We start from the raw sequence: 27,882 nt of genomic DNA, 5'->3' as shown, positions 1-27,882 counted from the left end.
CTGAGGGTGACAAGGTAACGGAGGATTGCCACCACCTGTTCTCAATTGAGCTATGAACAGCTGACCCCATAACATGTTTGTCGTATGATTTCTGGGCATGTCACCACTTCTAATCAATAGCAGGGCTCACTGGGCAGTTCAGTCACAAAGACCCGCCAATAGGCATCTCTCAGCCTATCAGTTTAAAACTAGCCTTCTGATTACATGTCCTCGGGTACTTTTGAATGGGACTTGTTTGGAATTGGAAAGTGGAGACTAGAAAATGTTTAAGGTCCAAACTCGGGAGACTGGCGTTAAGTCTACATTCCGGAACCTGCCTCTTGATTTGGGAGTGCTGAGATCGGAAATATGCTGTTTTATAACATAAGACAGGTTCACGTAGGGTTCTTAGTTAATATATTTTCTGATGTCCGTGTATTAAACTAATGCGTTGTTTTGTATCGTAGATGATGATTACCCATTGCCAATGTGAATGATAGTGGGAGCGCGCAGATGCAATTAGTCTGAATGTTTTGTTACAGAAGACATGAGCTGGTAATATCCTATTTTCTATATGGCAGTTCTGTAGTGAAGTGCTGGCACTGTCCAGAGCAAAGTATGGCAACGCTGTGGAAGTCATCAATGACGTAGATAACACCCGAAAACGGTCTACTCATTTTGAGCGTCTCTGGTAACTTGACATGTTTTATAGTTTTGTGAGCTCTCGGGTGGTGCTACATTGATCTTGTATCTCTTTTGATATGTTGCTGCATGTGAAGTGCTCAGAGAAAGGCTACTTCAGTCCTGTTTAACAAACCTACACTAAACATAACAAGCATTGGCATAGCCAATAGGTCTCGCCTTTTGGACCTTATAAGTGTTTAGTTATCCAGCGCACTATCCTTGGTGCAACAACATCAAGTGTTGCATTGCGAAACACTTATAAGGTCCCAAAGGCGAGACCTATTGGTTGTGCCAATGCTTGTTTTATATAGCCTCCTTCCACTTGACAATCCCCCGTAAAATTTCATTTAACATTTTTGTCACTAGAATGTAGTCATTTGTGTACCACGTACAACAGGTTGTTACGCTGGCAGGTTGGCTCAGTCACTGCTCGGTGAATTACTGCTCACTGATATTGAAGATCACTAGTACATAGCCAGATCATTTTAAGGATGATGACTTGACTGCCATTGAAATGTGTAATATCAATGCCTGGTACTTGCTGCACTTACAAGTGGCAGAAGTGTAGTATGAAGCACCTTATGAATAGTTATCCTGCCAGATCACATCTTGCCTCTTCCTGTAACACCATTCCCAGCCACTGAATTAATTTAATAGCCGGTTTCAGCAAGAAACATTTTCATCAGAAATGTGTTTACGAAGTGCTTCAGTTTCAGTGCATAGGACAGTAGATGGAGGGAGTGAGTACCAACAACAAACTCGCAACACCACATCACCCCACACAATGTCTATCACCACATCACATCATACAACTCGCGGCATAATCTCCAACACCACATCACATCGAACAACTCAGCGTAGAATGTGGCATCCTTTTGATGGATCACACATCTCTCCAACGCCTCATCACAACACACTACTTCACAAAACCGATCAGCCGTGCCAATTTGCTGGTGTGGATTTCCTGACGCCCAGGCAAAACAGTTTTGGGTGAAGAACAAAAAGTCTTCACAACTCGGTGGCTTTCTCTAGCTCGAGTGCAACTGCTGCTAAGGCAGTGCATGAATCCATATATATAATTTCTTCAAATCGTATATATGATTCAGTATTCAGAGGCTTTGCTTTTGGGGCAAATTCTGTCAGGAAAAAGCTTAGATTCCAGTGCTTGCAGTAATTCCAAAGTACATATGTGTACACACACTTCTAAAAAGTAACAGTTTGTGGATAATGCCAATGCTTTTTGATTATTTGTAGATAGATACTGTCATGGTAATGCAGGAGTGACCTCTCACTTCATGTCCTAAAGAGCTGCTCCACTGCGGTCTGAAAAACACGAGGCAAGCAGAGCCGATCTAGTGATTAGAACAAGCCAATCAGTGCTAATTGTGTTACCAGTGCAGAGAAGAAATCTGTGACCTGCTTTCTACCTCAATTATACTTAGCAGGCTGTCCTTGCAGTAACCTACTGCTGGGGAATCCACATTGTTCAAGCGATGAATCCATGTCACCTCAGAACGTTTGGATTTTTCACAGCCCGTTGTCATTATTCATCGAGCAAAGCTGACAGCACATCCCTGGAGCTCACCCTTTTCTCCAAAACCTTCAAATATAAAACTACTTTTGGAAAGAAAAAAAACCTCTTCTCGCCTGCAACTAATAGCCTCAAAAGAATGTAAGCAACATCTGTGATTATTTGCATTCAAAATAAAAATATCTGAATAAAATGTTTTTAATGTGAAAAAACAACAAAGGTTGCGCACCGGTTCGAAAGGGGGCATTTAAAAAAATCTAATTGGATACAATTTCCTATGGTCTCAAAGCCCTTAGGTTGTACCATGCACAGCATACCAAGCTGCAGACCGACACATCACATTGTAAAGTATAACAAGATCAGGTCATGGGCCGAGGAGTGTCAGATTTTACATCCCTGTCAGTTGGGGTTCAGGAATAATATCTGCACTGTTGAACAATGCCTCAACCTGATTATTGGTAAATATAATGTAGCTAAGAAAACACCCATATATCTGGCATTCATGGTTCTTACGTCGGCCTTTGACTTTAACAGGTCTCAGCTGTGGACTACCCTTTTAAACTATGGTTTGGACGAGTCCCTTGTATCCTTTTTAGCTTATCTGCATAAAGACCTACACGCCCGGGTGCGCATCAGCAGGGAGGGGGAGGTCTTAAAAGTTATTGAAGTTGGTAGAGGGGTCAGGCAAGGATGTGTCCTGGCCCCTCTTCTATTAATTCTGTATATCAACGATTTGAATAAGTCTCTGGTAATATTGACCCAAGACGTCCCACGCATTAACGGCAATAAACTTCCAGCCCTGATATATGCCGATGACGCGGTGCTGATGGGCCGCACCCCAAATCTCTCCGTATTCTGGTGTGTGGCTTTGTAGATTTCATGGCCGCCCTGGATTTATGCACTAATTTCAAAAAATCCTTTTTAATGGCGTGTGGGTCAAAGAAGTATTTTAAGTCATCAATAGTTTTAAATTCCAACAGTTTACAGAGCACTCACACTTTCCCATATCTCGGTCTGGTATTTGCCTCAAATGGATCATGGGCGGACCACGTGGCTTATTGCAGGAGGAAGTTCACAAACCCTACTAACATGATACTCTGGCTATCAAAGCCGAGGAATACAGAGGTGGTATCTGCCACTGTTAAAATGTTTAGACTCCAATGCATACCTATTGCCACTTAAGTTTGGGGACCCACTAATAGTGGCATCATCCAGGATGAGGAGAATAGATTCTGTCGTAAAATCATGGGTGCACCCATTTCTTCCTCTAAATATGCTTGTCATTGTGAACTTAACCTGCCATATATCGAAGATTACATTAAGGCTCGCCCAGCATTATTTTGGCTGAGAGTTTGGAGAAATCCCGCGGCCCAACTAACCAGAGATAATATCAGACTGTCTGAAATGTGATAAGGGAATGAACATACCTTGGTTGGCAGCGGTACATAAAAGCTTAACCAGTGTGAACTGCGAACACTTATTTTTAAATCCTTTAGACCTTGGTATCACTAGTAATAAATCCCTTCAGACGGTTCTTTATGCTTCCTATAGGGATGCTAGATTGAACAAAGAGCGCAAGAAAGTGTCAGTCGCTAGATACAGGTGTATTGAGAATGTTTCATGCGCACCTTCTAGCTACTTATTAAAACCAATTAGTAGCTGGGAAAGGGGGTTACTTTTCCGGCTGAGGACTAACACCATGAAATGTATGCTCTCTTTTCCCGCTGGGTTTACCCCTAACCTTGATTTATTGCCATGCCCATGCAATGGCCAACAGAAACAATCGACGTTGCACTTTTTATTTTTCTGCTGCTATTACTCAATACTCACTAAAAGGTTTTTACTTCCGTATTTAAAGCCTTACTGGAGATTGATTATAAGGCTGCTTATGGGAAGGTCATTGCTTTAAAAGACGATGAGCTAACCTTTCGGGTTGGATCTTTCCTGAAGGTGGCGGTACGCACTCGTAATTCTATGTGCCCCTGCTGAATCTTTGTATTTTATCTTGTTGTTTTAATCTTTAAGTTATATGTCACTAATGAATTTTGCACTTTTTTTCACCCTGTGTACTGTATTACTAAAGGACTAATTTTAATCTCAACCGGATTTTTTTTCCACAACGGTTCTTTTGTTAAAAAATTTCTTTGAATATGTTGCTGTTTGGCTGTACTTTTATGGATATGTATTTGTATCCGAATAAAGTTTATATTGATTGATTGTAAAGTACCATATAAAACACAGCTAACACAATACATACCCTACTGCACCATAAACCCCACAGAACATAGTGCATCTCTAACACCACATTGCTACATGCCACTCATAACACTGTAACACACCATATAACACCACACCTAGCTGTACTATTAAACTAATCATGCTATTTATTGGCTATCACTAATTTTGTTCAGCTTTCACTTGAACATGTTTATTCCCCTCTTATGAGGGCTCTCTCTCTGCTTGGTCATCTGGACCTCGTCTGGTGCCACCAGATCAGGACTGGAGTTCTCATGTGGAACACTCTGGGAAATGGTCAATGGAATAATTACTGATAATTGGCTAAACTGCTCATAGTCCATTTTCCTGAGAAGGCAGAAGCACCCAAGCCCGCACAATTCAGTAATGGTATTACGACAAAACTAATGACATTGATGTTCACAGCACGCTCAAATGGCATCCCATGACATTACATCCATCGCCATCTCCGCAGGTAGGTCACTGGTCTCAAACTAGCTCCTCAACTCCCACGCTCGCTTTGTCCTCCTCCGTTTACACTTCTCTGGTGATAGCCCACAATCTGAGGCTAGCAGTAAGGGTAACCGAATGCTGGTGGGGAAGAATATTAAGAATACACACCTAACAGGGTCGGACTGGTACTAAAAAACAGGCCGGGCACCAAGATAAAAGTGACACCTGTTAGCAAATCAGCTCAAAAAGTGGCCCACATTTGTAAATCGGGCCAACTTTGAACTTATAAAAACACTCTGTAGGAGTATTTTGCAAAGTATGGGAGACTATCGATTTAGGTTTGTTGTAATATTAAAAATCAACAGTAAAAACAGGCCTAGTTGGTTATAAAACAGTCCCACAAACTGCAAAAAAAAAACAACCCACAAGTTGATCTGTCAGACTAGCCCATCAAGCACTGCCTGATTGCCGTATAGGCTAGTCCGACCCTGACTCCCAACAACAAATCGTGAACAGAAGCAAGAAATAAACACCTGTTTGGTAGGGCAAACTCAGGCAGCACCATTAAGGTACATCTGAACATACTATCGGTTGAGGTGAGGGGCAGGTGACCTAATCTTCCCACAGGAAAACCATCCAGGTTTGTCGAACCTACCACCAGGCTGACACTGCAGCCTTGGTTTAGTATCTTGTGGCCCCGACCTGGAGGGGCATCCATCCGGATTTTTTAAAAGGACTCTCGCCCACTAGTTTCCTTAATTGCCTGGAAAGATCAGGGCTAAATAAACGATCCCCTTAGTATTCAAGTGGGTAATGTGATAGTCTGCATTTGATTCCCTCTTCATTCGAGGTAATCCTAACATCCATTCTTTCACACTCTTTCATGCATGCCACACATACAAACCAAAAGTGATAATTCTCCTCAGTTCAGTATATGCAGGAACAAGAAGGACACTATGATATTGTTTTCTCTTATCTAGTGGCGTTATTTTTGTAATGCATTTGCCCGTTTTCGAGGTGACTGGTGGCTTTAGGTTTTAGAGGCGGACAGGCCTTCCAAGGACCATGAATAGTACCCCCATATGTATTTAATAGCAACACAGAGTAAAAGTGCATTTACACTCGGACACATCCTCAGATACATACTTGTTAAGTAGTTTGCTCTGGCTCGGTGGGAAGTTAGAGGTGGGGGACCTTATTGTTAATCACAAATATAGAGGCCGAACATAAGTAAGTAAGAGGGAACCAAATAATCCCTTCTAAAAGATACCCCTCAAATGTTCCTCTTGCTTACTTTGTCAAAGGTCGATATCCGGCTGTCTACCTAGTCGGGTCCTTTAATTCCTGCATCTTACAGATAACATGTCATTCTCTGTTATTCCACACATACTAGTTTCCCAGTTGTGCGCCCAGCTTCACATCGACGTCAGAGTACTGACATCATACGTATCACTTGATGGTCTCACCATAGATTTGCAGGTTTGTTTTAGATCATTATTGTGTTACATGATCCACTTTCAGCTAGGCTTTTGTTTTTGACCTGATAGTACTCGGTATTTGTTTTTTGCTAACATGTTGTGCAGTACAAGCACACAACTCAACTGCACTTTGGTCTCATCCGTCCAGAGGATATCGTTCCAGAAGCCTTGTAGTTCATTCAGGTGATGTTTTCCAAACCTAAGCCACACAGAAATTATGTTTTTGGGGAAAAGGGTCCTTCTCCTTATTCTCTTACAAAAAGACTGTTCTTGTCCAGTCTTTTCCATATGGTATAATCATGAACTCTTTGCTTTACATTGTTGACAGGTATCTGTAGATCCACTGATGTAGCTTTGGGTTCTTTGCATGTTTAGGAGCATTATGCAGTCTGACTATTGGGTGAATTTGCAGGGACGCCAACTCCAGAGTAGATTGACAGCTGTCTTGAGCGTTCTTCATTTGTAAATTATCTTTCTCACTGTGGAATGATGACCTTAATATTGTTTGAGAATGCTTCACGGCTCTTCCTAGATTGAGCAGCAATGGTTCTTTCTCTGAGACAGTTGCCGATATCGTTTGAACTGGGCGTGAATTCTTATGACAAACCTGAATGCTCTAGTTGATACTGACCAACTCCTAAACAGATCTGAAAACAATACTAGCAGCTTTAGTCCCCAACGTTAAATTAAAATGTATGTCACAAGGTAAGGGGATGCCATAAAAGTTATATATCAAGGGCTCATGTTTCGTAGGTAACAAGATTTAGGAGAACCGGTTCCTTCACTTGGTGACTTCCTTGAGGCAAGTATCCCTCTACCTAGTGTGTCTTGTGAGTGCAAGAGCTTCAAAAGTAGTTCACTCAGTATAATTTCAGGGGCTTACAAAGATTCTATCAGAGCAGTGTTCACAATTTTTCAAGCAAGTCTCAACAATTCACTTCAATTTGTGCAATGAGTCCCAAACGGATATGCACTCCTCTCCTCTCTGAATTGCATATACATATATTCCATATCAGATATTGGCTAGAACTTGTTCTGAGCCGAAAAAGCTCCCTCACAAAGATGGTGGAGACTTATTTCACAAGGACTCAAATTGGCAAGCAAAGAAAGCAACTACGCTCCTAGTAAAGCCACACTGTGACTTGCAGTTTAACGCATTTCATTTCTGAAACCTAAATTCCAGGAACACGTGTACCTCTTCCAACACAGACAAAACTGAACACAAGTGAAAAAAGAAAAAAAAAAGAAATTGTATTGGGTACAAACGTCATCCGTTCTGATAGCTTATATTTCACCGATGCCAACAGAATGATCTACATGCTCCAAGGAGGAGAGCAGGGGCGGCTCCTCTGTAATGGTGGAGGAGCTTCGCCCCACAGCCCACGCCAGGAGATGATAAAAAAAAAAAAAGACAATAACTATCTGTCTGAGCCCCACAATAACTATAGGGAAAGGTGGGGCATGTCTGGTATGAGTAGTAGAGTGCACTCCCAAATGCACATGTATGCTTGGACAGCCGGCCAAACACACATGCGCACTTCTGTTTCTCCAACCCGGCTGTATTTCACTACAGGGTTGGAGAAAAGGCACAGGCTCCGATGAACCGTCTGACCGGTAAACGAAGCCGCTCAGACCAATTCTGACGCTGCTCTCATGTGAGGGCACTGTCTGGTTTGGGTGTGGAGCCTGTGCCCTTAGGGCGCATCCCCTTCCGGACCGAAGGTGAAGAGAGGAGCAGAGAGGCAGCAGTCAGTAAGTTTAAAAAAAAATATATATATATATTATTTCAACCTTCCTCCCCTCCTCACCCCCCCAGCCCCACCATCAAAAAACGACTGCCCTCCCCCGTTGCCGCCCTACCACTTAAGATAGGCGGCAGCCAACACTGGAGGGGAGTTGCAGTTTTCCAGTTACAGCATGGTATTTCCCACAGTGTACAGAACTCTGATCAACCATCCTATTGGCCCGGATCTTGGTGGTGGTATTGGCACTGGGAAACTGTAGACTACTGCTACATACAAGTTGATTCTTAGTATTTCTACCTGAATGACGCCATCAGAAACTAACCTATGAAATGTTTTTGTGTTTAAGTCGAAAGGCTCCTCTCACACCCAAAAATCAGAGTGAAATTTGAATGTTGTCCTTTCGTCACAAAAATATTTAAAAATCTACAGCACTGTTTACAGTTTTTTTCAGCACAAAATGAAATCTGTGAGGAAAAGCCAAGAAGTCTACTGAAGAGACGGCCTTTGCTTGTTTTGTGCCATATTGAGCCGCAGGTATAGAGAGGCTCCAGTGGGTACCCGAGGGACTCGGGCTAGCTACTTTCTTGCAGAGTTTCGCAATGGAGGTGCTTGCTGCTCAGGCCCCCTTATCAATTTCAGTTGCTTAGTATTCCAGTATATTAGTCTCTCAATTAGTGCCAGGATTGTTGGAAGTCTATATTCATTACTGCTGTTGCCGCCCCACATTGGCCCCCCACATTGGCCCTAGTCATTCCTCCTCTTTATCTGATGCTACTTCATGATTTTTCTTTGGCTGTGAGCCAAACAGATGCAAAATAGTTGGTGCATTTTCAAGAACTAGGAAGTATGTCCAAAGCCTTCTAATTTCAATCAGACTGTCCCTACTTGCTAGGCTTTTGAACCCATCACCTGCAGACAAGTTGGTTCGCAGAGCGAGCGAGCGAGCTTCAGGGTGGCTCAGATGCTTGTTTTTTTTATTTCGTGTTTGGCATACAGTATACTCCATCACAAATGTGGCCAAGATCACGCCTACCGTACCACTGTACTAAAATTGCATTATAGCCTGTGATGCTTGTAATATAGCTGACAGGATACCCCCACATTTTGATGGTGTATCCCATCCGCCGAATTCTAAATAAGGTAAGTGCAGTGGACAACCCAATATACCCTTGAGGGTTCGGGCAAATATGAATAAACAGGTAGAAAGGTGCCTTCAAGGGATTTGTTTGGTAAATAATTTGTATAATTTCGATTCCCTGTTTTCCAGAGAAATGGCTATATATTGTTGTGAAAAAGTGTTGGATCAATTTGAAAGTGAAGGCATCAAATATTGAAATATTTCCTTTCACTGTATTTAATTGTTGTAATTTGAAGTACCCTTGTTTGAACTAGAAATATAAATTCAATTTTTATATATACACCCGCTTGTTTCTCCTCCTTTTGGTTTATTGAATTTATTGTATTCAGGTTATTATGTGATGATTCACTCACACCTTATTCAATCCTGATTCTGACAAACTAAGCTGATTTAAGTATTTAAAAAGTGATAATTAATAAATTTGTAGGTATATAACTGCCCTACCTTTAATTAAGAATCGAAATTATACGAATTCTAAATAAGGCCCTTCATTTGTAGGACAAGGCATGATGACACTTGACAATGCCTGGAGTGGACTTCACATACACGTGAAGAGGTGTGGGCTCAAATGCTTCTGTGGATGAGTCTTGTGTATTGTATACTATGTGCATACTAATGCATTTTGTCATATTCAATATGTTTGACTTGAAATTTGTTTGGTATGTTTAAGTTTTGTTAACGCTTTTTAAAATGTCTGGAATATTTGTGTGAGCGGTTGCAGGAGCATTGCTGCTCAACTCTGCAAAATGTTACAAATAATGATGAAAGCCGAATGTAACTACTTAATATTCATATTTGCCTTCCAGTATAATTCAAGCGAGCGAAGATTTTCTTTGGTTCACTTTAGTTGTGCTTTGTATTGCCTAGTATGGTGTAATGCACTAATGGCCATTATGTCCTAGTCTCTAGGAGGAGAAAAAAGTTGAATTAGGTTGGTCCGCGCCAAAATTCCAATTCTGAGTTGCCCTGAGAAAATACTTTATTATTATAATTGTTAAATATTTAATCAAAAGTAGTTTGACATACCAGCTGAAACAGTGTTTATAAATATGTACTGCATTATATTCATATATTAATGGCAGTTACAATATTACCTAAGAATGATTTCTCCTTTGTTTTGTGTTTAGTTTCCTACACATTGCACTGTTGCACCAGATGAAGAAAAGGTTTATGCACTCTGGGAATTTGGTGATATATATGATCAGGTAAAATGGAAATACCCATATTGATTCAATTGTGTTCATTATAGCTTTTCTTTTTGTCTGCATTTTGTGTTTCCGATAGTGTCAGGGTTGGCCCATATTCTGATTTGATTAGGTGATTTCCTACAATTGCCAGTTAGCAATTTGGTCACTGAAACTGAGATTAGTCATAAATATTGGTGTTTGTATTGTTTGTTCTGTTGTATCTCTCTCACTTCATCCATTCCCAACTTATTCGTTCATCCGTACAAACACCGTACATATCCATTACAAGGGCACAGAGTTAATTGCTTTCATTCCTCTCCTATCCTTGTCAGTTGTGTTTCATAATAACTAGTGGTTAAAATGTAGCTCTCTTGCATTGCCAAGACTTGGAATACTATGAGGCAGTGTTGGATTGGAAGTTGTACCTTGGGAGTTAAAAAGTATGAAACGAAAGGGATGCACTGTAGACTCTTCCTACAAGTAGTGAAAGAATGATGTGCGGATTGTTTTTCATTTATATGGACCTCTGGTATTCGCTCAAGGTGCATTCCATGCCATTGTTTTTTATGTGTGTGTGTGTGATTACCAATGGGGACTAGCCATGTGCAAATCCTCCTTGATTCAGCCCCAAAGGGAACTGCCCAGCTCAGTGACGAGCCTCGTCTCCTCCCAATGGTGATGCAAACATCTCCATGCTTTAGTTTTGACATTTGTGGGTCTCATCAGTGAGCCGTAGCACAAGTCCCTTTGGCAGAGCAACACTACCCACACCTGGCATTCACACACCGCATAGGGTGATTCCCTTAGGCCACAAAAAATGTAATTGATGGAAATGGTTGCTCTGTCTTAGGAGTAGAGCTGCAACTGACTATCCAGGCTGGTATGGTCTATTACTTGTCACTTTACAGGTTGGACTTGGCCGGGCTGTTTAGCTGTCCCTTTTGGGGAGTGTAAACATTGATTCACTGTATTTAGTCCTTGTCTGTAGTGACAGAATGAGCAAAAATCAATAGGCTTGAATATAGCCCTGAGAAATTACCAGTGACTGAGATTAATTCAAGCATTCCTTTCATATATTTTTATTTTCCTTCTGCAAGTAGTATGTGAGGGTTTTGCATACCTGTTTCTGTACTCACTTTGATTTACTGCCACCACTGGGCTATCCGTCATTGGCTGTACATTGCTCAATGCTACTCTGCACCAAGTTTACGGGGGACTTCTTACGAAGGTTTTGTGGCTTTAATAAGTAGGACCAGGTACAGAAGAATCTGAAGCACCCGCTTTTCTTGGACTCCAAGCCTGTCTCTCTTATTCCCGTTCTGGGGTTCTTTGACTTAAATAAGAAAGCTGTCCTTGTGTGCCTGGCTCCTGTGCCACTGGGAGTCTCACCAGGTTCGTGCTTGTCCCCTCTTCTAGGCCCACATACTTGGGAACCAGTGTAATGTTAGTCCATTAAAAAGTGGGTTCAACAACTTTCCATTGTTGTTAAACATTTACCACACTTTTTCCACACATTTATTTCAAGCATTTCGCTATTGAGTTAGGAGTATAACAGAGCACCACATAGTAGATATTTTTCAACCCGGATTCTCTAATAAAAAGGGAAATAGTCAATGTTCAGCCCCAGGATGACTTTACCATGTTACAGTATTCTTTTCTAGTATAGAGCTTATTCGGCTATTTCAGTTGCCATGGTCACTGTGTTGAGCCTAACACTTCTGATGTACTGCTGCTCAGCCCCTTCTTCATCTTCTGTCACTTAGAAGGCCAGTAGGGCCTGTAGGAGAGTAGGGTCTGCTTTCTATGTTCACCCCCACTTTTTGCTTTTGCTTTACTGGTTTTCGACTTAGATGTGGCTGTGGGCCTGCTAATCAGACCCACAGCCCTGCTGTTCTCTCTCTAAATTAATACTATGTACTTTAGGTGCATAACCCATTTGGATAGGATCACCTTATTGGCCCCTGTACAGTGTACCCTAGGTACCCAGGGCATAGGTGTACCCTAGGCCTACCAGGGGCTGCAGCATGTATTGTGCCACCCCTGGCCTGGCCTTCCATTTTGACACAACTGGCTGATCACTCAGCTGGGGCAAGGTCGTGTAATCACCCCTTGCTTAGGTGTAGTATTCCTATACCTAACTTACATATAGACACATGTGTACCTATCAGTCACTCCTATGGCAGGCCTTGACAATCCTGGAGGCAGAGTGCTTGGTAACATGTGAGATGGTGCTCTAGCATGAGCTGAGCCTGTCTGCAGCTTTCGGAACCATGTCCTTAAAGCTGTTCTATGATATAGCCTACCATATACTCTTAAAGTACCTTATAATCTTAGACGGTTATGGTAACTATGGTTTGGCTTTATCAAAGCATGTCGTGTAAGGTGTCTAACACTCGGGAATAATACCCCCATGCCATTTCTGGACATGAGAATATTATTCCCCCCTTCTAGAGGGAAAGACATGTTAAAATCATACTTCAACTGTTAGCCTCTGACCAAAGCCTCAGCATCACAAAATGGATGCTGCTGCCACGACACAAGTCTGACCTCCTGCTGCTGGGAGTGATCCCAGCCAGGGAGGCCTGGACAATAGGTTTCCTGCTTGGGGAGGTGCTAGCACCTCCCCAGACAGCCTTTAGTGTATTGGGGCAGGGTGGGCTGAAAGGAATGAGACATGCCTGGGGCACACAAGGTGTTCCTTGCATAGTCCAGTTCAAACCGGCGCTGGGGCACTCCAGCCCCAGCTCTGGCGCGAAACTGGACAAAGGGAAGTGGGTGTAACCACCCCCTCCCAGGTCCCACCCATAAGGCGTGACCTAGCAGGTATCCCAGCCCCCCAGATTAGTATAAGAGTGGGAGTTGGGCCTCAAGACTTTAGATTATCCTGAACCTGCAAAACTGAACAGAAACTCTGGACCTTCGACATTCGACGAAAGAAGAAGACTGAAGAATCTCCCTTGTAGCCAAGGAGTGGCTACCCTGTGCAAACAGGCACCATCAAGTGACTACCCTTTGCTTTGTGAAACGTTCGACAAGGAACCGACTGCAGAGCCCGACCAGAGCCTTGATTTCCAGACTTCTCCGACCCTCATCCACATCTGCAGCAGAGCTGAGATCCGTGGAGGCGACGAGCGACGTGGGACCGGCTACCTGGGAAAAGTGGCTAGTAACTTACAGCGCAGCTTCTGAGGTACCCTCGAAGTTGTGCACCGGGGATTGAGAAGCCCCAACCCCAAGCACCATCTGCACCGAAGACCAGCCCCCCACACTCCACGAGTCCTGCGTGGGGCCCTTCAGCATTTTCCTGCTTGCCGCGTCTGTCCGGTTGCTTGCCCGCTGGCTAGTGGCCTCTGTGACGACGCTCCCTGAAATCTTCTGCGCTGGTTTGGCTCCTCCAGACTGGCTCCCGCTTCTCTGCAAAGAAGAAGCACCCCAGACCTTCCTGGTCTGCACCAGAAGCAAGTCCCTTGTTCTTCGTGGGTTCCGCTTGCCAAGGCTTGGTGAGTCCTAGTCCAACTTCGACGCCGCCGACAGCAAGAGCCTTCGTGGGACAGCTCGCCTCCTGGTCCTGGTCGTCCTCGACGCTTCCTGGTCCTCCTGGCTGCAGCGACAAGCTTCACCTTCCCCTGCAACTCTTCACGACATCGCCTGGTTCCTTCCTGGTTCCACGTGGTCACTGGCTAGTGACCTTGACTCTGTCCCCTCTGCTTGCAGGTTTCTTCTCTTCTTGATCCCAGCCTTGGGATCCACCGGACACTCTCCCCTGACTGCCTGTCAGCATCTTTCTTCAGGCATCCATAGGAGTCGACGACGAAAACGACGCATCTTCACCCCTATGCACCCGCAGCCTGTGGGCTAGGTAACTTGGGTACTCCGGTGCTCATCAGGATAGTGACTATCCTAGTGTCTAGTTTTCAAGTCTCAACTTCCTAGCTACTCCGGAAGTGTCCTAAATCTATCTATTTCTAAACTGTAACATTGCTATTGACTTTTACGCATTACGCGTGAGTGTTTCCACTCTGCACACGAATCCCGTGGGCCTCCCACTTCCTAACTAACGCTAGTGTAGGGTAGCCCCAGCGATTCCCTAGGCCTAGGCCTATTCTATTTCCGTGACAGTGGTTCTTATACCACTTATTTAGTATATGGTTTGCGTGGCCCCTAGGGCCTAACTGTATTACTTACCTGTGTGACTTACTGTATGCATTAATAAGACTGTGTTGTACTTACCTCTAAACTCATAAAGAGTGCTGAGGGTTTGCTTAGAATAAATACACTTTATTTTATATATATATCTGTTGTGGTGTCCTTTCATTTGGTATTCAAGGGATTATATATGGTATCACAGCTGGCTTCACATGCCATTCAGAGTTTAGCCTAAGACTGCTCTTGTCCATGCTACCACTAGGATAGCTGGTCTATAAGGTTGACTTTACAACCAATCACCATAAGGGTATTTGGACTGATATAAGGTGTACACTATAACTAGTGACATCATACATCAGGCCAACTTCTCACAGGGCCTTTACATCACAGATGAGGTAACTTTGATACCCATAGGATCTTCTAGTACTGCAGGAAAATAATAGGCTCATGAGCCCTGTTCTGCCCTTATCTTATTTATGAGATCTCCTGCTTCACACCTGTGTTTCTCTTACAGGGCTTTTTAGGTCGAGCCTAGCGCAGCGCGGATGCGCTGCTCTAGGAGATGACCTTTTAAAATCGGTCTGCACTTTTCAAGCACTCGTGCTTGTGACAGCATCCACCTTGCGGGAGCGAGCAGCGGCGTGCAGGGGCCATCTGTTTCCAATTAGCGTGGCCGTGCGTGCTTGTTGACATTTCTCTACTCTCGCTCCCCTACCTGTCTCACCCTCGCCCTCCCTTGTCAACTGCATTGCTTCTTGCTTCTTGCTTGAGTGATATTAACAAAGCCCACAGCTGTGACTTAAATTAGAATAGTCATTTGACTTCTCGTCCTTTCTTTTTTCACCCTCACTTTCTCGTCTGCCCTCCACTTCTATCTTTTTATCTGCCTTTTCTTCTCCGTCCATTCCCCTCTTTCCTTCCCCTCCCAGTTATTCCCCCCCTCTCCCCATCACAAGCCTCTATCCCACCAGTTTACAGCCGATCCCTATATTGCTTCAGCTCAGCAGCGCCCTACGGAAGTTTGCATTTTTCATTTAACGGCCATGCTTGCAGCCTCCTCCCCCGCCACCCTGGCTCGTGCCCCGTTACTCGCCTCGTACAACCTCCCGTCTGCTTGTGACTCGCTTCTCACCATCGGTCTCGCCTTTGGGACCTTATAAATGTTTAGTTATCCATCACAATATCCTTGGTGCAACATCAACTGTTGCATGGCTAAACACTTATAAGGTCCCAAAGGCGAGACCTATTGGCTATGCCAATGCTCGTTTTAACCTGTTGTCCAAAGATTTTATCAAAAGGCCCTTCTGGTCCAGCCTCCAGAGTGAACATGACCAAATCGTTGTATAAGATATGTATTGACCCTCTTCTGCTATCTACAGATGTTTTGTCAGGGATTGCAACTTAGAGTACCTTCCTGTTATATTTTTGTAGGATCTAATATTGTCAAGGCGTGGTCCTTAGAATCTTTGTTCAGCCAATTACTCATCATTATTCTTCCTTATTTGTGCCTCCTTAAGATTTTGGCCAACTGAGTGAAAGATATCTCAGGTTGCTATCTGGCGCCTTTTAATGCTATGAGAAGCTGGTATAGCAGCGTCTCCAAATTTCTACTTTCTTCAAAGGGCAAGAATCTGCCCCACCTTATTGGCAAAGACATAAAATATGGAGTGCTGTGACAACAAATTAAACCTTTCATGAACACCAACACTGACAACCGGAGTTCCACAGTTGTGGCCAAACTTCATAGTATATGTCCTTGCCTCGTCTCATATTATGCTAAGTAAAGTAGAAGTTCAGCCTAATCAGTGAAACATCCAAGACGCAATTCCAGATGCCTCTGGGCCTTTTTTTAAGGTCGAGCCTACCAAACAATTCAAGCTGTCTGGTTTACCAAGAACTTGCAGGGGCTTAGAACCCACTCATTGCTTGCCTTTGTTTGGCTTTATTGTCACTCTCATTTGCTTGCTTCTTTTTTAATGTCTTTCCTTGTCCGTCTTCTGTTTAATCCTTCCCCTGGAGCATTGCCTATTTACCATCCTCTTGACTGGTTAACTTGCTTTCTTCCACTGCTTACTTTAGGGAGTTATGTTTTTCCTTCGCATTTTGATTAAACCTTCCATCAGAGCATGTTTTCCAGTTCTCTCCATCTTGTGTTTCTCTCCGTTCGATGTAGTTGGTCTATCGTTCAAGGGGATGCTTGCTCTCTATCCGGTGCACTTCTCCCACCGCCTCTGTGTTGTTGCTTCCCTTGTGTGCAGAATGCTGCCCTGTGTTGCTTTCTCCCATGTGCCCCCGCTCACTTCCTATTGCTTTCCACAACCTACTCCTCCGTTACACCCACCTCTACTGTTCTTTATTTTTTAATAAGAAAGGATGTGCAATATCCCTTCATTGGCAGTGTATGTCGTCTTATTTTACTACTTTTGAGCCTGGTGGCTCATTTCTAGATCTCTAAAACATTTACTAGCGCCTGAAGTCGTGCTGAGACTTTCTAACTAATGTTCTAGCTATGTATGGTACTGTGCAGCTTCCATGGACTGTCTGTCTCTGCCTTCACTATGCCTTATTCTGGTCTACGGCCAGTTTCGTTAATTGTGAAGTGATTTCCTATAAATGCACGCTTGGCGCTGCTTTGTATACATCAACACACGTTTGGACGTGGGGAAACGTGGACTGAGGGTGCTGTTGTCTTTGAAAGAATTAGCGCTTTTCTGATATTAAAAAAAAAAAAAAAAAAAAAGTGACACGGGGCACGGATTTGCATTTATAAGTCTTCTACTAAATGTTTGTGGTTTAGGTCTCCCAGACATTGCCACCTGTGCGACCCATCAGAGCGTTGGGTGCAAGCTTTGCATGTCCTATATGAGCAGAGGGAACGGCTTGAGTTGTTGAACATTCATTTAAGCCTTTCATCTGATCACTCGGACCCTGAGAGCCCTGCAGAAAGCCCAGGACCATCCCCATTCTAGTGTCCGTTGTTGACCCCTGCCCCCCAAAACAGTGGTCTCGGATACCTTGCACCTTCTTCATCGGTGGTTAGAGTTTAATTATAACATTTTTAAATATATATTTATACTGCGAAAAGTGAATGCTGAACTATTGAGACAGAAAAATAAGATCACATCTCATGTTCTGTGTGACAAGAGACAAATATATATACACACACATTAACTGAAAGCAAGCAATGAATACATTAACATGTTACACTTCCTAACTTTTCTCGCCAAGTTCTGCTTGTATTACCGTCGCCTGCTAATTCATTTTCCTCCCCCTGATGAATGCAGCCGCAGGCCCATGCTGATTGACTCTGGAATGTATACACGTGCAATATGTAATCTGGCTCCTATGCAAGCAGTGAATAGCAAACATGCCCTTGGCAGAGGCGTGATCATATTTTATTATTTTTAAAGTGCAGACTGCAGTTAAAGGTGCAGGAGGGCTAAGATATTGGCACGTCTACACCCTGTCTGTGCAAATGTGTAGAAATACAGTTTTTGTAGTGTGCTGCTTTCCTCTTCCACCCCACATGTACGCATTATGCTAAAAGATTTGCTAAAAGATTTTGCAGGCAGTTATTTGTAAGCTTTGCTGAAAACATTCACTGTTCATGGGTATTATATTTGGGTATTCTAATTGGCTGCTGATTTGTATTACCTCCAGCATCGTCAGATTTTGTTTGAGCTGTTTACTAAAAATTATCGGGTGCGCCGAAACGTCATCCAGGCCCGGCTGACCCAAGAGTTTGGAGATGATCTGAGCAAGCAGTCAGTGGATAAAGTGTTAAAGGTAAGTGGACTGAATCCGGGCGCGACTGATACAGAAAATAGGCCCCGGCACTACAGTAAAAGTGGTCCCATTAGTGAATTAAATGGCCAAAAGTGTCGCCCATGTTTACAGATTGGGGCTTTTTGAACTTATGAAGACTCCCTGTAAAAGTGTCTTGCAAAGTACGAAACACTCTATGTATTTGAGCTTGCTGAGGGCAATGTTTGCTTTAATATCTGGGAACTCGACAGTAAAGACTGTCCTGCACACTGTCCTGTCGAAGCAACCCGTCAGGCACTGCCTGATTGACCCATAGACCAATCCAACCCAAGACTGAATTGAAAGTAACAACCTTTCTGTTTAGTGTAGTAGTTCTAGATGACCTCACGTACGAGTATGGTGCAGGTATGTATGAGAGGCGGGTGGTCTGTCTCCTGGTTCCCCTGCAGGGCACACTCTGAATGGTTGATTGTCTCAATAGGGGTTATGCAGCTGAGTTTATTGACAGTGGAGCAACGCAACAAGTAAATATTGTAGGTTGTCTCACACACAGATTATACCTGGAGATTCCGAGCAACAAAAAGGAACAAACTCTGTCAATCTTCCTCTGGTTGCGTCCTGAGAATCTGGAACACTCTTCACTTGAGCATTGCCTTTGCCTTCATTCTATTATGTCTTGGAAAAACAAATAAAACCAAGTTTTCAGAAATACCTCCTGAATAATCAGTCTGTCTGCTACCAAAGAATGGATTGCCAATTCCTCTGGGATCATGCCACTACGGTCTGAAGTCGCGGAACATTTTGGCTCACCTTACTATGCCTATGTGTATTGTAATCTCTTCCTTCATAACCTTCTGGCAAAGCTGATCCCAACTGAAAGCCGCCTTACAGTGTCGACTTTGTTCTTTCTCACATAACACGGCATTCTCTTCCTCTGCAACTAAGGCTATGCTTTCTAGGGAGTTACTTTGCAGGATGCTGCACTCCTTCCCACATCCAAAATATGCATTAAAGATGGATTTGTTAATCCAACTATGTGCCACAGTGAGGAGGCGACCGGCCACCACAAGTATACTGGTATCCTCACGCTTAGTCATTGCATTACCTTTTCCACTGATTTGTCTTCATCACTGTGCGTTCCCTGTGTTGTCATTGACATATAATTATTTTTTTCTTCTTCTTTTTACGGAGTTTTATATAGCGCAAACTTGACCCGAATCGGGTATCAGAGTGTGTTACATTCGGACACATTCATTTTTGTTAGGCACGGGGAGATTAAGTGATTTGCCCAGAATCACAGGATGTTCAGTGTCATTGCCGAGACTCGAACCCAGTTCCCCAGATTCCAGGTCGACCGCCCTATCCGTTAGGCCAACTCCTCTCCCCTTCATGCCTAGATCATCTTTTATCACTCTAACCTATATTATGATGAACACCCCTCGGGCACCAGTTAGGGCCTAGCTTTAAAGCCTTCGAGTAAATATATGTTTAGGAAATGCACTACCAGTAAACTACATGTTCTTGGAAAGGCAGCATGATAACTGCTGATAATGACATTTAGCACTGTTAAGTACACTTGGACTCTTCTGCCTTTGGCTGTCCCCTTTACTTTTTCGACTACGATTATGTACTTATTTTTAATATACTGCTAAATTATTGCTTTTGGAACTTCACTTATACGATTTCTAAATAACAGAGTTTGCGAGCTCAGCACTACAAGACATTGTACCAGCTCTATTATACCATGGCCAGGTTAGCTAGTTAGGGGAGGATCACTGGGTCAAGCTGTCCCTGCTGGGGCAGCCAGGAGGCAGATCTTGGGTATATGTTTTGTAATTGCCCGGTGCTGGATCCGCTCAAGCAAGGGATAACAAGGTTATAATGGACCTCTCTGCAAACGACGATAGTACGGTCTCCCTAAACCATGCTTTTAATGGTAGATCACAATACAGGGCGTCACTGAATTTCAATATTTTGTTTTGAGGCCAAATTTATACTGCCACTGCCTTCCTCAATCCAGAACCTCCCGTGTATCATCATTGGCTGGTAGGGTTACTCTCAATATTCCATCTGGAGAGTAATCTGTACCAATGCAGGGGCCGGAAGGCTAGGATGAGGGGGATCAGAATTGGGCCTCAGTTGTGGAGTGGTTAGAAGCGAGGAATCCCTAGCCTCCAGGCAGGTCATATAATTTGCCAGACAGACACTTAGTTAAACAAGTTTTTCCTTTCTCTGGAAAATTATTTATATATTGTTAAGAAACTTTGAAATGAACTTTAGGCAGTGATCCGTTTTTAATGAAGATTGAAACCAGTATAATTGGATGATTATATGTAATGAATTATCTCATTTTATTCCTGTTTGTAATTGTATTTTTGTTATTTTATTTTTTTCACAAGAGCAGCTTTATACAGAGTTTGAGAGATTTGCTCTTTAAAGATATACTGGACATGTGTTTCCTCAGTTTAAATGTAAAATTGGTGCTTAGAAATGTAGTGCAAAGTAATACGTTTTATGCCACAATATTCTTGCACATGCACTTTCTGAAAACCTTATAAGACTAGATCAGCATTATAGCACGAAAAAAAGTCATGCTCTGCAAGCTCAGTATCGGATGAACTGGTTTTCCTAGCTTTGGGTCTGTATAAGTTTTCAGCTCAGTATTTTTGTACTGTCCTATCATATAATATTGATGACAGGTGAATCCTAGTAGCTCTATTTCCAAGGATAACTTTGGTCGACTGAAAGGCTTCATTTTAGCTGCCATTTGCTTAGCTGCATGCAATTAGCCATAGTTATTTTTTAGGTCTCGCCTAACACAGCGCATGCGCTGGTCTGGCGAGACTTATGAGAGGGCTCCAAAAAGTGCTACCAGGCCAGCCTAGAGCTACAGTGCATGTGCGCGGGCGCGCGCGCGCCGCGCTTTACCGCGATTACTTTCACTTTCGTGGCCGCACGGCCGCTTTGATGTTTGATCGTGATCCCGATCACTTTCGCGGCCGCAGGGCCGCTTTGCATAGCCAATAGGTCTCGCTTTTGGGACCTTATAAGTATTTAGTTATGCAACTGTTGCATGGCTAAACACTTATAAGGTCCCAAAGGCGAGGCCTATTGGCTATGCCAATGCTTGTTTCTTTTCTCCTCAAACATATTACTATTGCTTTAAGTCATATTCTGCACCGGACATTCCTCAGAATTGATCTGCTGGAAGGGGGGAGGTGGGAAACGCAGTGCTTTACGTGACCATTTTTAGGAGACTTTTGACAAGCACATGCCTAGATATTTTTTCATTTTAAGTAATTTCAGTCCATTATAACCCCAAACTTCTGGAAAGTATGTACCCATCTGATCACAGATATACTGAGATGGGACAGGATTTGGTAAATGCTGAAGGGAGTTCGCTCTTCAGTGAGGTGTCAGATTTAGTATGCCAAATGTGGTTAAAGATTTCCTTTGTCATCAAAATTCAAATTCGGTACTTGAAGTATTACAACTTAAGGTACTTGTGAAGTATTTTACACAGCGTACTTGATTAAAGACGTTCAATAAGCCGTATTTTGGATTCAAATGACACTAATGTTGATAGCATTACTGCCACCCACAACGAGTGCGCACAGAAATGTTTCACAAACACAAATGTTAAGCACCCCTGCCATTTAACTTCAACCGACACAATCTGCTCTCTGTTTAGCTCTCCACTGGGTGTTCCGTCTGCGGAACGGTCTCCTTGCAGGTTTCTTCCTTCTTGTGCATCATGTTAAACCTATCCTCGTTGACGACACAGGACGATGGCGTGTACGCATTCATTTGATTATGTTCAGAATTGTAGGGCCTGTGTTCATTCCTATATTTACATTCAAATCCAGCCTTTGGCTGCATCTGGCATTCCCAGAGCCTTAAAAAATAACAAGGTGCATGGCTCAAGCAGTTTGGGCAATTCAGACGCAAGTTTGATTTAAATGTTTGCCGGTGTGTAGTAGTCGAGTGAATATTTTCAACTGGTTCAAAATTGAAAATAGACTTAATTTAAACAGGGCGGGCATACCCACTCACACTACCAGGCTGCTTATCTGATAAGCCCAACCCAAGTTCCCGCTCTTGCTTTGGGTTTGATATCAACCAATGCCTAGCCCTTGGGCTACGTTGCATCTACCTTGCAGTTTCGTGACGGAGCGCAACACATGGAAAGAAACATTTCGGAAGAAAAAGAATGAGGGTGGCAAGTGAGGAAATGTCGATCTTCTGTAACTTCAAAGCACCTGAAATCAAACATACAAAAGGTTATTGGAGGAATGTTTGAAATAAGCTTACCACTGGTAATCACTCCGAGTAGCATTCCAACCCATAGACTTTTTACCCTCCTCAGAATAGACCCAGCCATATCCAGATCAGTCTTGCTCCAACAGTGCCGTCCAAACTGCCATTTCAGGTCCTCTCCAGAACCGGAACACAAGCAACCCAAGACTGGTTTTGCCCTGATCAGGCCTCTTCATTCGGATGTAGCCTGGTTCTAGTGCCACAATGAGCAAGGGAGTGGCACAGTGGGTTGGAATGGTACCCTGACCGATTGCCAGTGATTACACTATTTGCAAGCAATCGTCCCACCAATGTTTATGTGATGGACAAAAGCCTTCAAGTTGGTCAGCCAGTTCTGTTCTGTAGGTATGTTTCCTGCATGAGAAGGGTTGCAGCCACTCATAAGGGTATGAGATGGGCAGTGACTAAAACTACAATATGGAGACGTTGTGATTCTGTGTACTTTCTAAGACTAGAAAGGTTTTCAGAAAGTGGGACAGGATTGTACATCTTATAGAAATGCATTCAGCAAAATGTTAAAAAAAAAAAAGAAATACATAAATAGTAGTCCGTAATAATGCCTACATTAAGACTGTCTGTATTAAAGCAGAACTGTTATGTTTCATGGTGTTTTAAATAAGATATGACCGTAACAAAACCAGAAAAAAACATGAAAAGTGGAGGAGTGATTGATGTTTTGAAGTTGCTCGTCTGCTGACAGCATAGAAACGATCACAAAATGGCGACGTGCCTCCCTTTAATTGGTTAACAGGAGCTATTCCACAATTGTTTTAAAATGATTGGTTATTTTTTTGAGCCGTTGACTTGCAGAATTTGTGTGTGCTATGTCATGTTTTTCTTTTTATGAAAATGCTGCTTCAAATTACCCTGGGGAAATTGAGGGCGGGGTTGAAATCGTAAACGTTTTTGCACATTTTTTGCAGTTTAAATTTTACGCCGTGAAGTGCACTTTCCTAAATAAGTTTGCTGCAGATGGATGCTTCTGATTTGTTACAAACCTTTTTCCTTTTATTTCTTGTAGGACTGCTGTGCGTGTTATGGAGGAATGTGGTACCTTAAAGGAACTGTGCAGTCCTGACATCGGTAGAATGCTTGCCACTCTGCAAGACACTGAAGAAGATTCAGTAACAGCCACAGACATTTTCGGGCCCTTGCTTAGGAGTGTATCGACTGGACGTGTTCTGTTATCAACTGAGCAGCTTAAGTTACACGAAAAAAGGGTTATTCCTTCAATACACTATTTTTGTATGGCCTGTTAATGGCTGACTACCCAAAAAAAGGAATCTGGGACACAGCTGTCCGATTCATCACTCATTAGGGAATGTGAACGTATTTTGGTTTTAATTCTAATTCTCCACCGTTCTCACAATAAAATAACATGTGAAGTGACACACCACAATAAACGACGATCATGCTCAAATTCTGATTTCATAAATAGTGCCAAGGAACTGAATGATTGAAGAAGAGATGCAGTGGCAGTAAAGGATTAATAGAAGTGGCCTCTGACCCGGTCTTAACAGACCCTTGTAAATACCCTTAATAAGCTTCGGGAAACATGTCCTACCTAACACAGTTAAGGTAATGTACACAATTCAGAAGATGGACTACCAGGAAGCATACTAATGATTCTGTGCCTATCGAAGGATTATTGTTGTATTGACTTTGGGATAGGATGTGTCTATTTACAGGAGACTTCACACTGCAGTAAACCGAGACTGAAAGCTCTATGGCTGGAACTTAAGGGATTTAACCTGCTTTTTCTAGTGTAAAGGAACGTCAGAAACTAACACCTGTGTACCACAGCAGTCTTCGAACAGCTGTACGTGAAGCATGCTCTGGGGGGCTTGCAAGTCCAATGCCGCCGTTGAATCCTGTCCATTGCAGTGACTCCTAATTTGTATCAATAAGTAAAATCTATATAAAAGCACTGTGCATCCACACAAAGTATTCGATTAATGGACGACCATTGCAACTTATTTAGAGGTACCAAATAGCTGTTGCTGTTCATATAGAGATGGCAGTGGCTCACCACAGTGGGTTCCAAGTAGTATATCATTCTAGACCCTGTAGGCAGCAAACAAAAAAATGCTGTAAGGTATTGGCAACCCAGTCTATATTAAACTGTGGAAACCATCATGGGCATTCATCCAACACACAAGATCCATCTTCTGCTTTGAAGGTGGTAAACATTGATTTCAGATCACGTTTTAGTCAGCAGGGCGGTTTTCATGAACTATTATCATCTCTGCAATTTTTCAGTTTATTTGATTTACTTGTGTCCTTCTATAGTGGAAACACTAACTCAATGTATATGTGGTTAAGCATATGGCTGGGCTCAAGAATCCAGTAAAATGTACAATCCTGTTGAGATTTCAAACAAATATGCAAATAATGACCATTAAATCAATTATATATACAAGTACCTCATACATGTTAACTGTGGTTATCCCAAAGACCTGACTGTATTTTACTGCTTGATAAACTCAGCCCTTCTTAAAATACAGTAATTAATTGTTTACGGAACTTCTTGTGTTATCCAGATCTTAAGGCCCTTTGTCACTCATCAATTTCCACAGTTTTAAGTTGAATACAACTTGTGTGTGATTTATACTCACTCCATTGTCAAAAGAAGGAAAACCTTACATTGTATATAGGAGTATCTTAAAATATTAATTATCAGTTGTTATTGTAGTAACTCCTCCTGTGCTATAGACTGGTACTAAACTAAAAAGGCTATTTCCTTTTGTGAATTTGGAATTAAATATTTATTTTGTAGCTCGCTCTTAGTTTCCTTTCCAAAATGTTTGTTAATCTTCTATCTATTGAATTTTGGGTACTCACATGCTTACAATCCCCCATCTTGATGTTCGTCTTGGAGGCCTAATTTATCAAGAGTAATCTTAATGTATTGTTATTACCATCCTGCAATTTAAGGTAATGAAGGCTATGTACCCTGGCTACTATCTTAGTTACTATTTTGCTGCTCTTTTTTTTAAATGGACACTATCTCAAGACTTACCCATTTATTCAGAGACTAGTGTGATATTTCTTGGTTCAATTTCATTTTTGGGAGTCACTAGCTTTTTTTCCTAGTGACTACATTTGTCTTAGCGTTACCATCTTTACCTGTGATTTTCTACTGCCAGAAATATCCCAAAATAATTGGAGCAATTCACTGTGACATATTAAGCACGCTCAATTGTCACTTCCCTTAAGTATTTCAGGTGCCTAAATGGCATTTTCTAAAGTTTCAGTAACCGCAAAAACAACAATAAATCTTAGTTATTGCATCTATTCTAAAGAAAAAAAAGAGTTACTGGGTATTCTCAATTGTATTCCTTTCACCCCATGGTAATACTTCAATTAAATACTCCTATCTCGCAGAAGGAAAGTGGTGTTGTGGGAATATGAGAAAATGGAACAGATGGACATAGTATCTGAAATGCTTTTATCAGGTATCAAGTTAACCTTTTCGGTGCTCATGACGGAACGGTTCCGTCATGAGCGTCGGTTGAGCTGTGCTCATGACGGAACCGTTCCGTCATGACCACGCCCGCGCAAGAAACGGTCAGCGCTGAGCGGGAATCGGCGCCGCATGGAAGAGGTTAAACTGATGATCTCTCAGTTGTAATAAGAGAACTCGATTGTTGCATACATCTCAGATTGAGGTGGTTCCCATAGTTAGGCAAACCTTGCCTCGTCATATTGATTGCCTATAGCAGTATTTTCATATATTTAGTTTCTCTTGTAGGTTCCTGGTGGTGACTCCTGGGGGATGGGTGTCTTCCATCTAACCATTCTCAAAGCGCCTTCAGTGCTGCATGTTATTTCCTCCTCCTTGCCTCCTTGCCTCCATAGCCTTAACAGGTCACTTTGGAATTAGCACTTAGATGGCAGGGTTGCAGTAAGCTTCTTCTTCTTTTCAGGCAAGATAGGTATAATATATACCACCTGTTTAAACACCATTACTCCCAGAGTCCCACCAGGTGGATCTCTGTCATAGGTATTGGTGCATGCTCAGCTTGTCCTGTGCTCCCTTCATTTCCCTAATGATTAGAAAATGGAGGCTTCAGCTACTGATGTGTTCCTTTTCAGCTTGAATTTACGCGCCCAACTTTTAGATCCTCACCTTTATGAACTTTGCATCTTCTTCGGAAAGAATAATAATGGATTAGGCAGGCAACAATATAATGGTCTGAAAGACCTGTGGTTGCCTGACATTCATCAGGCTGCATGTTTTTGATGAACTATTGTTTCTAAAGTCCTCTGCACTAATTTCAGATAAACTGATTAATTGATCCTGTTTCAAAAGTTTAGTTCCAAGAGATTTGTTTGAGCCAATACATTTGGGCAATAATGCTGTAAGCTCCAAATATGTCTAATGATAGATTGTTGAGGATGAGCCTAAAAGTTATTTGAATTCAGATGTTGGTATAATTTTAAAGAATTCTAAACTCCATTATATTTGAATATTTATATTCATCAAGAGTCTTTCACTTATTAGCCCGGCATTCCAATTAATTTATCATACCCTTTCTAATTTGCATTCCCTTTCAAATCTTTTGTAGCATTATTTTCCTTCACCATACTGTCTTGCAGCATACTGGTAATTTTACTTGCCTCTGCTACTGTGCAACCCTTTCTATGCCACATCAGGGTTACAGCTGTTGCAAGAGGTTGTGGTTTGGCAACCATCTCAAGGTGAAAGTCGATAAACAGTGAAAGCAAATGGTTAAATCAATCATAGTATATGCAAGTGTCTGGAAAATTGAGAGGATAACAGATTTGCTGTATGGGAAACGTGTCCTTTAGGACAACTAATTGTGCTGCTACTTGGAATGGCCTTTAATATGCCCACATTACGTGCTAAACCTTTTTTTTATTACTAACTAAGGAAGTTGTCTTCCAACCAAGCTTTAAGTTCTATTGACTTTACAAAAAAAGCCCTGTACACAGGTCACACCTTGAATTGCAATAGGAGTACTTTCCGAGCGAAGTGTGCTAAACCCACATGGGTGAGTTGGTCAAGAGCCTTCTTTTCATCCACTAAGATCAGCCTGCCATAGTCTATTTCCTACCTGCTCTTACCACTCTTGTAAGTGGAAAAAGCACCTGGATTATTTTCTCTGCAATTAAATCACTGTGTGGTTGCTGAGAACTATTACAGTGGGATGCCGCTGTCACTTAATTGCAACACCACCGCCAATCCACCACCAAGTTGTTA

General features: G+C 42.5%; 1 protein-coding gene across 2 annotated transcripts in view; it reads left to right on the top strand.

Annotated features, from left to right (window-relative positions):
* The window catches only part of POLR3E (RNA polymerase III subunit E), a 232,323-nt gene extending 206,890 nt beyond the window's left edge, over nt 1-25,433 (top strand). For both annotated transcript variants that reach the window (XM_085629041.1, XM_085629040.1), the window contains exons 19-21: nt 10,371-10,448; nt 18,237-18,362; nt 23,680-25,433. In XM_085629041.1, coding sequence (XP_085485167.1) covers nt 10,371-10,448; nt 18,237-18,362; nt 23,680-23,736 — 261 coding nt within the window. In that variant the 3' untranslated portion in view covers nt 23,737-25,433. The remainder of the gene's footprint in view (nt 1-10,370; nt 10,449-18,236; nt 18,363-23,679) is intronic.
* The last annotated feature ends 2,449 nt before the right edge of the window (nt 25,434-27,882 follow it).

The sequence above is a fragment of the Triturus cristatus genome, chromosome 10 (genome assembly GCF_964204655.1).
Source record: "Triturus cristatus chromosome 10, aTriCri1.1, whole genome shotgun sequence".
Lineage (NCBI taxonomy): Eukaryota > Metazoa > Chordata > Amphibia > Caudata > Salamandridae > Triturus > Triturus cristatus.
Note: the sequence above shows the minus strand (reverse complement) of the source record. Positions and strands in the feature narration are given on the sequence as shown.